This window comes from Varroa destructor, unplaced genomic scaffold (genome assembly GCF_002443255.2).
Source record: "Varroa destructor unplaced genomic scaffold, Vdes_3.0 BEIS01000003.1, whole genome shotgun sequence".
In the NCBI taxonomy this organism is placed as follows: domain Eukaryota; kingdom Metazoa; phylum Arthropoda; class Arachnida; order Mesostigmata; family Varroidae; genus Varroa; species Varroa destructor.
The window spans coordinates 29,177,940-29,194,829 of NW_019211456.1; the positions used below are offsets into that span (position 1 = coordinate 29,177,940).

General features: G+C 41.7%; 1 protein-coding gene across 4 annotated transcripts in view; it reads left to right on the top strand.

Annotated features, from left to right (window-relative positions):
- LOC111248010 (uncharacterized) overlaps positions 1–15,551 on the top strand; it is an 81,366-nt gene extending 65,815 nt beyond the window's left edge. For all 4 annotated transcript variants that reach the window (XM_086984253.1, XM_086984254.1, XM_086984252.1 and 1 more), the window contains 4 exons: positions 10,687–10,910; positions 11,381–11,798; positions 12,350–12,485; positions 12,886–15,551. In XM_086984253.1, coding sequence (XP_086840379.1) covers positions 11,510–11,798; positions 12,350–12,485; positions 12,886–12,892 — 432 coding nt within the window. In that variant the 5' untranslated portion in view covers positions 10,687–10,910; positions 11,381–11,509 and the 3' untranslated portion in view covers positions 12,893–15,551. The remainder of the gene's footprint in view (positions 1–10,686; positions 10,911–11,380; positions 11,799–12,349; positions 12,486–12,885) is intronic.
- Positions 15,552–16,890: the final 1,339 nt, after the last annotated feature.

Consider the following 16,890-nt stretch of genomic DNA (forward strand, 5'->3'; position numbering starts at 1 on the left):
GCGAATAGTAGTAAAGGGAATAGGTTACTTAGTAGAAAAAGGGTGGCAAATATACTGTAATCAATTCGTTGGTCTCTAAGGTGCCGAAAGACTGAACGCACAGCCATCTAGTAAAGCCGCGCACACAAGACATCGATAGGCCCTCATGCTTCTTGAAAAATCGGGTCCATCCTGTTACTATTTGCCATCGACATACACCGTCGCCATTTAGAGAAAGGCTAGAAAAAGAGCATAGGGAGAGGAAAGCCGAGAAGGGCTTTAGGATTACATTTAATACGTGACTGTAACGAATCAAGGCTAGTAATATTTATAGCAGAAGACAAGAAGATGTCGGGGCAAGACTCTTCAGTTATCATGCCCTATGGTAGCCCGGCGATAACTGAATCTTTGGGTACAACTATTAGTGATGACAACACAGTTAATCTTGAGCTAGAGGGCATAATGTGTACCAATACGACATTTTTATGGCACATCTGTGCGCTGCATATACAGGATATGAAAACTAAACTGATACCTGCATACAACGGCCGCTATTGTGTAAAGGTACAAAAACACAGAAGGCTCGTTAAATGCGTTTGCGAAAGATTGAAATGGATAAATCTGTCTTCGACTCGCACCGAGCAGGGTGATACAAATGATATATTGTTGCTACTTGTTATAGTCTATATAAAACATATGCAAACAAGTTGGTGTTGGTATTGCACCGCGGAGTAACAATGCTAACGTAATAATCATTACTATAGACATCGTTATTTATTGGTAGAATTTCTTTATATCCCGCTTTCCCTACCTTTCGCAGTCCATTAGGGCGATATAAAGATAACGCCAGACATTTAGAAGCATGGTACCCTGGTTTTTATAATTACCGTTATATGCTGATTATTCTTTCAGCTCAAAAGTCAACGTATTACTAGCCATATTAATGCACTTGTCTCTGTATTTACAAGTATAAATAATAAAGTTTAAGTCTCCGGCTTTGATGAAGTACCCAGATCCGTTCAGACCTTTCTCCATAAAATAATTGCAACTGCCGGTAGGAAAGTTTCTCGTTACGACTGGTAATATGTATTCAAGATAAATCGGTAGTGTTCTTTGAACAAAGGCAGACGAAAGGCACTGCCACAGGGTTTTGAGACAGCAGCTGGCATTGCGCCAGCCGACGGGGACGGCATGACCGCAGCTGCATGATAGCTGCCCGATACGTTCGAGGCACCTTGAAAATCAGGGTCCGGAGACTTAATCTCTGTTTCAGTATGGATCGTGGACATTTCTTTGTTGATTATAAAGATCTGCTTTCATTGAGAGGAACAGCGCCACAGGCGATCTTATAGTGGCGAGATTAGTCAAATGTAACGCCAAGCTTCCGAACACATTGATACTTAACAGGTCGCCTGGTGCGCATGATATATGTTTACAACAACGTGGACAGAAGCGTATCTGTACATCCGGTGTTGTATTGTTGTTCGAGGCGTTTCCGTTAAGTAAGGGTCATAAAACGTGAATAGTGCGTTGATGAGACGACAGCGCAAAATATTGACCACCAACCCAAATCTAGTACGATCTCTGACCAAGGACGTATTGTAGAAACAATGTTGAGATGGCCATGGCCTCCTGATTTGAGTATAACTCGCAAGTGGCTAGATCGAAAATTCTACATAATGGCTCAGTGTAAATTTGATTGCTCCTTTAAAGCTTCTTGCATTCAGCGAAGTAATCTATTTACCCGATTCAGTTTGGTCACGAAATGGTGTACTAGTAATGATCATACTCTCCTGTAAAAATCGAGTATTTGCTTTACGTGTAGTTCCTCGCCAATTTGATTTATTTCGCTCTCGAACCACAATCCGACCTTGTGCAACAAAATCTATTCTTGTGTTTTCAGACAAGGCCTAGCTTCCAGCGTAAGGGTTGCAATTAAAGACAACATTAGACATATAACACTTGCACTTTATCGTATACATATTTATGTTTTCCACGGAAAACGGTAACGGAAACCAAGCATTTCTTTCGACAGTAATGGAATATTTCCGTGTCTACCTGGAACAAACCGAAGCCCTGTATCGCCACTTCGATAAGGATCCATGTGCTGTGGTACCTAAGCACAGATATCCGTTCGACATTCTTGTCCTGTTTGCAGCAGAAGTGTGTGATCCAAAGTCCTTATATCCATGCGTTTGTGTGCACGCGTATTTGGGTTGCAGTTTGAGGGGTGATAGGGGTTCTCCTTGTAATCCATTTGCCTCTTTTGCTTCCGCCTGATGCGCGTTATCAGTAGCGTAACTGCCATATTGTACTATCGTTCTTTCATCATGCGTCCCATTGTACTCCACCACTCGTCGCGCTGAACAAACGTATAACATGTCGCTGGGGTGTCGAGCGCTTGCGGCGACAACGGTGGCGGCGGCCAAGTCGCCGGTGCAGTGGGGGATGTTTGGCGTGGTGATTATTCGACGGTGGCCCTTAGCGAAGCAGAACGGGCTCCTAAATGCCAAAGAGTGCCATTTGCATCTTATCCTCCGTTGCAGTTCCACCTACACGCCCCCTCCATCTTTTCGGTAAGAGCATGAGAATGGGTCGTCCGAAGGCAATGAAGGGTAATGGGAGACGTGCAATCTTTTTCGCAGTAACAGCAGCAGCACAATCCTACTGTGTGCCATGTATCTCTACTCGGACAGGCTTTCTATGGAAAATAAGCTACGGAAGATGGCGACAACGTCAACAATGGTCACGATAGCGATGGCGTCCCCGAATACAACTCCATGGCAATGTCCCGTTCTCATGTACTACAACCCGTACGATTGCTACAGCCTCCGTCCTCTTGGCCATCGTGTGTGTGTTGGCACAATTTAACCGACCTTCGGCTTCCAGGCTTTGGCCTGCTTTGCTTTTTTCTGTCTTCCGCTCTCCGTTCCTAACTGTCGCCTCTCTGTGGTTAGGACTCGTTCTCGTTCATTCCCAGCTATAGCCATTAGACGACAAGGGGCAACGTCGTGGCCTTTCCTCGACACAGCCTTATCCTGCTACTCTGTGTTTCTCCAGACTTTTCTCTTTTGGTTCGTAGCAGCCACTTCAGTGACAACAAACTGCAAAGCAGGGCCAGCAGTGAAGCGGATGGCGCCATCGGCGACGGTAGCGAATCGGCTCACTTGCATTTCGGCGAACTTAGTAGCTCATCAGCTAAAAGCATCGTGTCGTAGCACTCATCTATTCCTTTAGCTGGTTGCTCTTCATCTTTGCTCTACTTGTATGTACGTGGGCATATATAGTTAGAGAGAAGTTGCTAATGAGAACGAGGCCCTAAGAAAATCCTCACTGAGGGTCCAGGCGATACTCACGCCACTCAAGTAGTGCAGTCCTCTTACAGTTCGCAAAACAACATGACGCTAAGATAAGTAAATCATGATAGACTGGAATACAACACTACGTCTTTCGATACCGTAAAAACGTAATAAAAAACCAAATATCTTAGAGATATGAGGGGGCTTCTGGAATATGGTTTGTTAAGTTTTCTCTGAATCTTTAGTCAAACGCGATCGACTGTTGTGCGATTTATAATGACGTGCTTCACAGAGATTCTCACAACATGTGATGCGGTGGTTCAGTGACAGCTTCGCTCAATGGGATGTTGGTGTGGCACTATTGGTGTTAAAAATATGTTGTCCGAAAAGTAGTTGGTTTATTGTGACAAGATGTATACTTAGATATTATAGTATAGGTTTTTATCAAAACAATGCAGATTACATTGTACAGTTTTACAGCTTTCTTGGAAAAAGAACTATCACTAACCCAACGATGTTTCGAGTTTTACGTCCGGTATCGCCGTTGGGCACTCCATCAGACAGACGGTTGGCCCCTAATACGAAACGAAGTTCCTAATAGAAGTGAACAGTTCAGCGTGTGCTAGAAAATTGCACTCTTTATTATGAATAACGTAATACAGTATTTAATAATACGCGCTTGAATTATATTATTGAAGCCTGCGCTGCTGGCAATCTGATTGTTCAAGCAAAACATCTTTCCGTAGTTACTTCTATACACATTCTGATATTGCTGCCGCGTCAAATGGATAGATCGCACTGCATCATATGCATACTAAGTTATGCCGACTATTTCCGATCTCCAAAAGTCTATATGCCACGGACAATCGGTTGCACTAGCGAGAAGCGTTAATAAGAAAAAAAAAAGACCGCCATAGATTGCGTATGTGAAGTCCATTATACAGGAGTACATTGCGCACCTTCCAGCCCGGTTACTTGCGACGAAACGTCTAAACGATGGAAGGTATGGAGTGAAGCAGGTTTGACAACAAGAACTCGTCGCGACATCGAATGTGAAGTTCGTCAACACGGACAGCACGAAACTGCAGCCGATTAAGTTTCGTATGTATGTTCGGTCTTTGTAGTCGTCGCGTCAACTTCACCATTGAGGCGAACACCGCTTTCGGGGTGTTAGGTGCAATTCCCGTTGGGGTCAGTTTTTCTCCCACGATCCCTCGAACGGACATCAAACTACGTAGTACGCAGAACTTGCTAAGCTTCACATGATATTATAGCCTTCAGGGCAGTAATATTAATTGAAATGAGGACCATTAAATAAGCGTAAAAAGGGACAAGAGGCTCCCTAAAGGTTCAAGAACCAACTAGAAATCTATAATATTAACTTAAAGCTCGTGCGGTAATTGCAACACCTGTTTTGACACTTGAAAAACCAGGAATGTAAGCAACAAACACAAGTAAGTCATACAGGTTTCGCGCGGGTATTACCAGTGTGCCGTTGACTCTCTTTTCCCTCTTTAGACGAACTCAAATTTTATACGGTCACGACGAGCACATTTACAATGGAGCTGAAACAGTATCCCTTGATCACTATAGAGATGTTTACGATGCCTTCACGGAGTAGAGCCGTGCATAAATATTTGAGAAAAAAGTTAAAAAATATAAAATTTAGTTTACGTTAGTTAACAATTATGTGCCCCGTTATGGAATACGACCCCACCTACGAGCCTACAGCAAATGGGCCCCATTTATTGTGTTCGATTAACAAAAAACAAAGTCTTGATCCAAAGAAGCATCTATACATTAGAAGTTCATCTGTAACCCCTATTTTAAATCTATTTGACGAAATATTTTCTTTAGAATTCGGTGCGTTCCAGCTGAACGATGAAGGAGATAAGTATTATTAGCGACATCTAAAGATAATATCGGCTAAAGGACAATTTAAGAAGTGACTTGGGGCATTTGAATCTAAGAAAAATCATATGTTTCTAAATATGTTTGCCCAAATATACAAGATTGGATGTTTAACTCGCTTTAAAAAAAGCCTATTATGTATTAATAACGTTTATTTTACGCTCTGCGACACGTTCAGTACTTGACATATACTCAAACCTGATATTCACGTGCCATTTACAGATAACGTTACGGTGTATACGATTTTTAATTTCGGTGTCATTTGCTTCGCGAGCTTTTCTTTACAATATTAAGATTCGAAAATATCTTCATAATTAGTGTTGCCCTTATCGAGTTTTCTTTTCAAAGAGAATCTTTAATGTGTCACATCGCGCACAGTCTGTGCCATGAAACCGCTGCTCGTCCTTCACATCTCTTCTTTTTAGGCAAATCGTCCGATGTATTTCACTGCGAGTTGTTCGAAAGTTGGTAAATCGTAACAAACCCCTGCTATATATATATATATATATAGCAAGAACTGTCAAATTAATACATTGGGGTGAACAAAAATAGATCGTTTATCTATCACAGCTCTGCTTTATAATAACGTCGAGTAATTTATTCGTTTTCCCTGTATATAACTGTGGATCTTTTCCTATTTCGTGCTACGGCTACAAGTCGATAATTCTATCTTCACCTTACTATTCACGCGAACATTAAGAAGCCAGGTAACCTGGAAGTTTGTTCGACTCATTGTTGGATCCCATTGAGCGAAGTCTATCATTTTTGAACGCACAAAATAAGCCTCTTGTGAGAATCAGGCCGGCATTCGGTGGCAGTAAGGCACTTAGTGTTCCGCCACTTTTCAGGCACTTCGGGACTGTGTCGTCCGGAAGACGTGCATGGCTTGCAAATAAGTTCTCTACAAAGTGGCAAAACAGCTGTCTGCACTGGAAGTCGGGCGCCGCGTTAAGGCGTGTTATATTATTAATAGATGATGAGCGAAGCATAGAGAATGGTCAGCCCTTGAAAGCTTCAAACGTGGACACCGTCGAGCCTGAGCGACCATGGTTAAGCAGACGACCGCCACACAGGAAGCGAATAGCTAACGACAGCGACCCATACCATTGACTAGACGAAAGAAAAAACATGACAAATCATTAACGCAAAATTTAGCTTGGAAATTGTTGCATTCTCCATGCGGATTTGTATTTATTTCCGCTACTACTTTTGTATTGTGTTGAAATAAGCAATTAACACCTAAGTATTATAAAGAAATATTCACGACCCTTAATAAAATAACGTATTTTATCATACGCTGTAATATTGACTTTCATCAATTGACTCCTGTTTGTGTAGTGCTCTTCGATTATGTTTTCCGTTATAAAAGACGTTCAGAGTATGTTTTCTATATGCCGATATCTAAACTACTTTATAGTTGTGTTTACGTTACGGACTAGCTTAAACTACTTCTTCAACGCCTACTTCTCTGAACGGTTACAAAATATTCTTTAAAGTAAAACTAAATTGACTATTCAATATTTTTCTATTGTCGTGTTTTTATTTTTCTTCTTTTTATTGCTTCATTGCCTTGATACTTTAAATAGGTTTCGGACCCCTTCGCTCAAGATTAGCATTTTGGTAAATCAACAGAAAACAAAAGGACCTTTTTGTTTGCTCTAGTCTTTTGGTCTTCGTTTCCGTGCCGCGTCTATAGCGGCTTAGCTTAGGCCACGACCTACTTTGGTGGCTCGTGGTGGCGAAGCAGCAGGCGACTAGCACCTTTCGAACGTTGACTGTAGCTGCGCCTGCGTCAGCTCGCTTGAGTTACAGTTCCTTCGTCCTTTTCCTACTGACTTGTTGACTCCTTCCGTGTTCTGGAAAAAAAAAAGGAGATAAATGATTCTGCTGGCACTTCAGAGACTCCTTCCACTCTGACTCGCTAAGGAGCGAAAAAGCAAAGAAGCTATTCACGTACTAGCGCAGTAACTGAAAACAAAAGAGAGGTGTCTGGTTTTCGGTCTCCCCTTGGCCTAAACTGGATATCTAGCGGACGAGCCGGAGACGGAGCGGCTAGGCCTGCCAAGTTGCAGGATTGGCACGCCACCAAGAACAGAAGTGATGGGACTAAGGACCTTTGTGAGTTGGTTGCTCGCTAGATGGCACCGTTCGGTTCGTTCAAGCGTGCGAGCACAACGTGAAGGGTGGCTTGTGTCAGTTTTGGTCCTAGTGCCGTTGACACCAATTCGACATTTTCGCTTTCAGACGTTTCATAGACGGGCGAACTCTACTCTACACTCATTCCGAATCGTCGTTTGCCTGCTCTTTTTCTTCTCGTCGACTTCCCCTACTTTTGTCACCTGATACGATTGCCTCGTTTTACTCGACGTTCCACATTTTAGATTCACGCTTTTCAGCTTCTTGCCTCCCCTTTTCATTTCTGATTCTTTCGTTGTTTGGCTCCCTTGGCCGATCGATATTTTCATACGTCAACTTCTCCACGGATAGAGACGCACGGCTCGTTCGCCGCAAAGAACGAGCGCTTTTTATTGGACACCTATAGATATTATCCTACTAGGACAAATATTTGTGAGATACTTCGGCTTGTGGAAATTATCATGACAAAATGGTAAGTGATAAAACTTGAGTCAATTAGTGTTTATGTTATGTATGGTCCTTGCTTATGAAGTCTCTGAAGCTGCCTTAAAATAGGTCCGCTACGATTTCCTTGACGAAGGTATGATTAAATAATTAGGTAAAAAAATCTAATTTATAATGTTATATTTACGCGGCTGCTCCACGATCTCCATTGCAGACATCGTTGTCTGTAATCTCCCAATAAGCCGATACGCTCCGCCTACGAACAGCTCATCGTTTGGCCGCAAGAGTTTCATAGATCTACTTAGCTTCATCGTCAAGATAAATAATGATGTTCAAATGTTATCTACAGCACCATACTGAATTATTGTCGTGAAACTTGTTCGAGTATCTCCTGTCATTATGTGACTTCATAACGGGGGCGCATAAGCTGCATCCGCTAACCAAGTACTTGTTTACTCGTTAAAAGTGTTTATTATACCAGATCAAAAAAAAACTCAAAGACGCAAAATGTCGAAAAATCGGTAAAAAAACATAATGTTAGCAGATCAGCAAACAATAAAGGGCATTTACGCATCGAATGTTATTTCTTATCTCAGCAATTCACATTATGTAATAAAATTCTAGAAGTTACCTACTTGCAATTATTCGGTAAGCATGTAAGCAAGATCTAAATATTTTCAGGGGTACGTCCGATACCGTCGTTAGGTACTTTATCAGGCGGCGGACTGCCAGTGTGAAACAAAGTGCGTCTATATACCAGATAGACACGAAGCCCAGCCGACGACTATCAACCTTCTGAGCCATCCCTTCCCGCGAAGGCAACTATTACTTTGGGAGGAGGAAAGCTATTTAGTTCCAATATCCTCTATGCTTCAGGTTTTACGTCCGGTATCGCCGTTAAGCATGGCATCAGACAGACGATAAGCTCTTACCATGAAACGATGTGTGTCTATGGGCGGATTCGAACTTATACCGCAAGCGTCCTTAATATTAGCAAGCAAATACGCTACCCACTAAGCTATCACGGGAACGAAACTTACTGAACTGATTTGTTTTAAACGTCGTTTTTATTGACTCAAGGTTACTGTTGTTCGAGTTATATCTCCTCATCTGCATAATAGTCAGTTTCTTTTATTTAGCGCTATTGGCCACAACTTTTCACAAAAGCGTTACTTATTTCAAACTTAAACGCACTTATGCATTCCGATAAATTAAAAACTAAGTGCCGTTTTGTGGGCGAGGACTGATCAAACCTTTCGAAACCCCACCGAGCACCTCAGGCGGTGGATGCAAATTTCAGCATGGCGAGGTATGGGAATCACCGCTTCCTTTTTGTCATCCTGACTCACTTTCTATTAGCCTGTTCTAGCCACAAAGTTTTGTCGAGTTTGGCACAGGACCCAAGTAAAAATACAGGTACCTGATTCGTTATTCGTAAGGCTACCGGCCCGCGACGCGCGTTCAGACCTTGCTTTCGAAGGAAAAAAGAAGTAAAAAAAAAACTGCAGCACCAGCACCGATAGAAGTCTATCTAAAAGTAGAAAGCTAGCTGCAGGCGAGAGTAGTACTTTACCGTAAGTTCTAGTGCTTTTGCATTTGACGGTCGCAGAAAGATGGTTAATGGTCGGCAGGTCTGTCGTCCATTGCAACTGCTGTGGGCTTCGGCGCCGCATCCGTCGCCGTTCTACCCTCTATCGCCTTTTGTCATGTTGTCCACTGGCCCGTAGCACATGTCTCTATTTACGTTGTGGTGACGTACACGGGGGCGCCGAGCGCACTAAAAGCTGAAGTGACTATAGCTCCATTTCTTCCCACTTCAACCTCTATGGACGACAACAGCAAAACCGGCAGAAGTGTTGCAGCGACAGTAAGAGACTGCAGGGAGAGGAAGCAGAAGTAATGGCAGCGATGCCAGAAGAAGCAATTCTCGCTCATCGATGGAACATAAAGCAAGGCAGCGCTTTAGTCAGCAAGTGCGACCACTGAGAGACGTTAAAAGGCCAACTTTAGTCGCAGACATCAGCCGGACGACAAACGAGAACAAACATATTCTGGTAGAGCAGCTGTCCGGCAAAGAGCAGCCATTGCAGGGCTCTTCTTCTGCGTACGCCGGAAGAAATTTAGCTTGTGGAAGGAAGCAAACAACACGCACTGACTTTATACAAGAAACGGCGTTTGCTTCCTGCTGTTGCCACTAGTGCCGTTTAGCTAGTGCTTTCCGCTGAAGCATGTAGAACAAAAAGAATCAAGCCGGCAGTAGAAGCTGAAGGGGGAACATCATTGTATATTCGTTCTAGTGAAAAAAATTAATCACTTTGTGCTTTAAAAAGAGTGTACGGAAGATGTCCTACCTGTGTGTAACTGTTGCGAAAATAATATAGATGATTATTAAGCTGGTTTATCGAATTGGATTGAAAAGCAGCTTCTGTCGACCATTCCTTTCTTTGTCGGCTGTTCCTAGAATGGTTGCCCAAACTAACGTTTAGCAAGGTCGCTTCTTTACAGTTGACCGAAAGCTCAAAAACGTTGACGTTTTTAAGAGTGAGGCTATAGCAAGTAGTGTACGCATTAGAATCCGGAGAGCAGCGTCGCCGCCGGTTTTTTCCAAAGCTATTCTTATACGCTTCCATCAATATACTGTTTTTTTTTTTCCCGAATGAAACCACTAGACATTGCTGTTCGAGGCTTTCAGACGTATGATGCTCGTGAGGATAAGCACCGTAGTGTTGTAGTTCAACAAAAGACTGTTTTGTCACCCAACGTTAGAGCATGGCATTCGCGAAACACTCATACCATTGATGCATCTTTATATTAAAAATTATAAAAATATTATATATTCTAAGAAAGAGAATTCTAACTCGGCTATATCATTTTTTTTTCATGATTAAAATTATAGATTTTGAACTCTGTTTGTCAGGCCAATCCAACGGCACCTAGCGACGATCGCCACGAGCTTAGATAGTAACAACGGTCGTCGTGCTTCTACTATACAGTCGCCCAATGCACTCCACTTGCTGGCAGTCAGCTTCCACGAGGTCTTTACATTCATACTGAACTCCCGTCACTACGTGGCCGCTCCTATTGCAACCAAACACTATGAAAAACAAGCAATACTAGGAATGTGAAGGAGCAAGGTTATAGGTAAGTTAAGATTGGTTTTAACTTTAGATGTCTGGATAGACAAGTTCTCACTAACCGCAACGTACAGGACTTGGATTCTGGAAGTGCACTTAAGACTTTTTTTAACGCGTATCGCTTTGGTATTGTAATCGTCATCGTCTGTACTGTCGTCGCCGTTGGCGTTGTCGTTGCCTTCCCCCTGCTTCTGCAATATATTCACCCCCTGTAAATCCCTTTTCTAATGTTCCAACTAGTAGCACCCTCTGCATGGAGCACCACCGGCCCCACGCTAAATGTGAGTTGGCGTTTCGGATGATATACTTGAAAGTTGCCTCTTCCACTGTGACAATAGTGGCAGCTTGCTGTTGTGTTAAAGCGGCGCCGACGACGACGACGACGGCGGTAAATTGCTATAGCGAATAGTAGAGTTACTCGACTGACTGTCTTTCTGTTCGAGCATGTAAGAGCGTTACGTGTCTCTCTCTTCTCAGGCCGCCGGACGTGTGCGCGTACCATGGGGAACAAAGAGCCTGTCGCATACCATAGTCGGTTTGTGGCTATAATAACTGCTAGAGCTTTTGGAGCCTTCTCGCGAAGTATATTCGCTATGCTGAACGCCGATGTTAGCTGCTTACTTGAGGTTGACAGCTTGTCTCTGCAGGGCCTCGTCGCTTCGGCACAGGCACTGCGTGACGCTACGAAGCGATGAAGGAGAAGACGCATGGACCCCGAACGATGATATACTTCGGCTTTCTATTCAGACACACATACACAAAGATACAGGACCCGAACGCACGACTGGAATTTTGCCGTCGACGTCGACGACGACGACGACTGCTGGAAATGAGACAGTCACACTTTCTTATAAAGCGGCCAGTTTACATTGGAGTGGCTATTTGCAAAACTCATGTTAGTTTTCTCTCGTATACGTTGTTCATGAGATGATTAGCTCGTGTAATGTATAAATTAAAGGTTTTGTTTTTAGATGATATGTAAGCTTCAGTTCAATGTTTTTCGCTTAAAACGCAACCTTAAGACAGCTGTTGTGAATTTAGTATTGTACGCTATAAAAATCTAGTAAATGGTAGAGATATTCGCGGAAGACTCAGTAGATTAAGATGATAGAGAATAGGAAGCACTAGTAGTTGACGTATGATACCTATATTGGTATAGCTGTTAAAACCAATAGAGATACGACCCAATTATCCGGTGGTGAATCCTGTGGAGAAGCAGGACTTTTTGCTTACATCCAGATACGTCTAGAATAAATAGCCAAGGAAACAAACACATGTTTAGAAAAAATTATTGTTCATCCTTATTTAAACAACAGTCGAGTACACCGAAGTACCTGCATTATAAGTGTTCTGTTTTTGTATTAATTACCTAAATTGCTTCCGAATTTCCCGTAAAAAGTTTCAATTAATATTGGTCAGATCTTCGCGTTTATTATCAAATTCTAGTGGTTCACGCCGCAGGTTTCGGGGCTTTTCTTCCCGAAAAAGTGATCAGTTGTCATGGAGATCCGCGTACAGCTCTTCAAACAAAGCGGACATCTGGCAAAATTATGACAAGGATCACGCTACCTTACAAAATTGGGTAAGTTGTATCGCAGTGCTTCCGTTGATAACTTAGCTATCATTTGCGTTGCGATATACCATTCGTACTAGACGTATTAGAATTGTTTGTGTTATCGGCTAAAATTCATAGACAAATGTTAGTCAATAAGCATAATAGACTCGTAAGATGATAGCACTACTCGAGAATAACCAAAGTATAGTAAATTTGACGTACAAGTATACCAAAAATGTTAGTGCATGATGGTAAGCCAGATATTGTTTAGCCCACAAATTTGTTCGGTTATTAGAGTTTAAAAATTCCCAAAAGAAAACAAATATCGAAAGATGCGTTATATAATCTTCATAGACTACTAGCCTCTTGAAATAAGCGGTTCCTAGTTAAACCGAAATCATATTTTGTGACGTCACTGCTAACGAAGCAATTAGGGCATCACGACGTAAATCCGTCTGACAAAGAAGAATCTAAGGATCAACATACCCTTGAGCGGGCAGGAAGCGGATGTCATGGTGTCATCATGCACGCAGTAAAGGATTGTCCAGACTCAGCTGTAATCCTGCCTCGTTTCAATGGGCTGGGTTAAAGCAGGGAGAAACCCGTCAGCTTAGAGTTACTTCCAGCCAGTAGTGGTTGTAGAACAAAGCTGCTTAAGGGGGGGCAAATCAAATGAATGTTTCTGATTAATACAATAATAGCACAGAAACGAACGGACGACCGTCGGCTACAGGCTGGTCGTGCCACTAGACTCGTTGAGAAAAGCCAGTGGAAAAGTCAGGGTAATCACGGAGGAAACAAGCCTTGAACTGCATTCGCAAGTTACTGTAACTACGGCTAGCAACCATATGTATATATATGACGAAGTCAACTTACGTATCTTAAAGAAATGTAAGATTTGGCAGATAGGAAATGTGTTAAATTATCCACGTGTGAGACGTACGAAGTACGAAATCGTAGTTGTATATAATATGCATTAGAAATATCGAGCACAACGCATTGTTTACGCGCTGTTAATTACTATATATATATATATGAGTAAACTTTTTAAACAATGTATTTAATTGAACCAGAGCTACGAGAAGTCGGAAAGAGCTCAAAAAAGCGGCATAAGTCAGCGAACGAAGACAATAAGATATGTCTAGGTAGAAGAAAAGCATTTACTCAGACATTTGTTAAATTTATTCAACCGAATTGGAGATTTTATAGTGGTATTAACTATGGCGAGCTAGCTAAACTTTGTGCAAGCGAAAACTGTACCTTATATGAACTTGAATGTTTGCGTTCTATTTAGTAACCAGCTACCCTTTCAACTTGGTCATTTTGCCAGGGCAGTGAAAAACCTTTAGGTTGTTTCCATGTTTGCCTCGCACGACAGCAGCGACAAAGAGGACCAATGAGCAATCTGTTCTACTCTAAGGGGATTTGATGTCTGTGGTGGCATGAGCTCTAAACGAGTCGGGCCATGCTTGTTTAAAGTGGGCTAGTAGCTTTCACAGAAGGCCTGCGCAAAGGTCTAAACTAGACATTGAACGTTGTCTCTTTATTCATCTACCTCTGGCTAACTGAATTTGAGTGTATGAGTAACTTCCGGTGGGCGCATGATCGTCTGTGATCAGCTGCGTTCTTTCCAAGGAGAATTAGAACCAACCCTGATGAGACACAGGCTGGGCAGCCGACCAAACATGCTCCTGCTTCTAATATAGTATCACAACCAGCATCACTACTACCGCCGATGGACAAGCAAAGACCAGGATGCAAGCAGGACATTGCAGGACGAAGGAGCGGAAACAGGAAAGGTTTACACTGCCACTTGCCTTGAAATTAGTTAAGTAAGTGAATATGCTGTGTTAGTTAAGGCTTTGTCTTATCGTCGAGTCTTTATCGTGCCCGATATCACTTTTTGATGGGGATTCAGTAAGACAAACGTTAACATATTGGGGGCTAGCAAACATAACACGAAATCGCCAACTGTATTACAACTGATGATCAGCGAACGCGATCGATATTCAAGTCGAAGAAGTTCTAGAACGTGATTGTTTATTGACAAAAACAGCGTTGTGAAAATCTTCTCGTTGACCCCTTCAAAAACGCACTGATAAACTTCGAACCTTGTGAAAACTGTAGTCGTTTAATAAACAATCCATAACTTAATAAACAAAAATAAGCTAGTTTCATAAACAACAGAACCTACTTCTCAGTAAAGCCTACTGATCTATTTCTATTCTTTTCAAGATTAACTGTCTGGCTCGAGGCGTTAAGGTCGCTATGTGTTCCTCGCTTGGTTGCTTACCAAAGGCGAGCGCCAACAGAATCCGCCCCAAATTGCTTTTGATTTGTAGACGATCTGCATTCTTTGAAAGCAATCTACGCGTTACATCGACAGTCTGCTTAGGTTAGAACGGAATAATTATATGAGGCTGCGGCAGTTTGCCTCTTTCCACAAGTTCCCTTCTGAAAAACTAGTTTCACACTCAAGTTGAGTTTTCCAAGTGACCGCTCGTTTCTCATACAGAGGGCTAGCATGCACCTCAAGCTAAGATTGCAAGCAGAACCTTTGAAACTAGCATCTTAACTGAATTTTTAACCGGATCGGCCTTCGTAAGCGTCGATCGATCAGGTTAAGTCACTGCAGTGCGCTCTAGCATCAATCTACTTGGAATGTCCTTTCCCCCGTGCTCGTGAAATATGCTGGTGTAGAATCAATCGATCGGTGGAAATCAGCTTCAAAGGTTGATTTAGAGTCTAAAAGAACATACGCTAGCAGTTAAAGAATTGTATATCTTCAAAAGTCAACATCGAACTTAAAAACATTTTTAGAAATGAAGGAAAAATTGAAGGCACATTAAGGCTTTAAACAATCGAGAAGCCTTTCAGCCGATCAGAAAGAAGAGCGTAATTTATTTTTCTAAAAACTCTTTTAAGCTATTATTATAAAGAAAATTAAGATTTCATCTATTATGTGAATATTGCTAAAGCAATAAACATTTAGTGGAACTGTTCGAGAGGCAACAACACGGTACTTCTACTCAATTTCAATAGCTCATTCTACGAAGATAGACATCTTCCATATGACTTAATGTTCGAATAAACGGCGACGTTATAAAGATCCTCTACAAATAGAAAGACATTTTTCATATTACTAGACATTGTACGTACTAACTAGTATATTGCAGTGAAGTTTCATTAGTACATTTAGTTTCTAACTTCCTGATGCTATATCAATACAGCGGCGGCTTCCGAAAGAAAAGCATAGTCGTAGTTTGCGTGATACGTACACTGCTCGAACTTCATAAACTAAAAATAGATCTATAAGAAAAATTTTACGCTTAAAAAAATATTGTGAAACGTGTGAAATATTAATTTAAATAATAAAAAAACTATCTGAGCTGTTACTAAATTAGGACAAATTGGTTCGTCTGAAGGAGACGTTTCCCGGCAAACCACGTAAGTACAAATAAGAACTAAATATTGTAGGTAAAAAATAACGACAGCTTTATTCAACAAGAGTGTAGCCAAAAATATTTTAGTCGTAATAAATTTCTATGTACTGGTTCACTATGTATTCACTATGTACTGGTTTTTTATAAGCACGATGCCGACTCTGACAATCGTCTAACCCATATACGAAGGACGCTACGCATGCCACAGGTCCTTTAGGACGGTAGTACACATTAATTAGATAATAGTATACACAATAGATACTTTATCCATTGTGTATACTATTGAAACAGATACTGCCCATTACCCGGATTAGTGGTTTTGTCCCTATTTGAGAAGTCCTGTTTGGCAGCAGAGACGGAGACGTATGAAACTGTTCTCTATTTTTTTGCCGACTACATTTCACGGCTAAAGTTCACTGACAGGGTAAACCAGATGTTCCAATACAATCATTGATAGCGGCAAACATTTGAGTAATTGTTACTGATATTCGCAGCGATGTACACATCTAAATACAAGATATTCCTGAACCAAATATGTGTCTTAGCTGCCAACCAGGCCTACTGCTAACGTTTTTACAATGTAGAAACCCTATAAGGTTGATTTTTCCTGAAATTATTTGAGAAAAAACCTTTTTACTTCCTTGTGTCGGCTGCAAACGACTGGTCACATATACGACATGGTTGATTTAATTATTCGACACGTATAGTGAAATATCTGTCGAGCTACAAAGAATTCGACTTGCCGGGTCTTATAAAGGACGTACATAAGTTCGTATCAACACCGTTCACTGGCTTATGCGTCCAGGCTTTATTTAAGTGACAAGTTCGTCACGTCGTCGTTTTTCCTAGAGATCAGAGTGTCTACCGTGCCATTAGCCGTTGGAATGAGCTACTGAACAGAAAAATTGGAGAAAAACTAGAAGTTATTCTATCGGCGGTTCTCTAACGTTAATGTGAAAAGCAAAAATTATAGACCAGTACGTATCTTC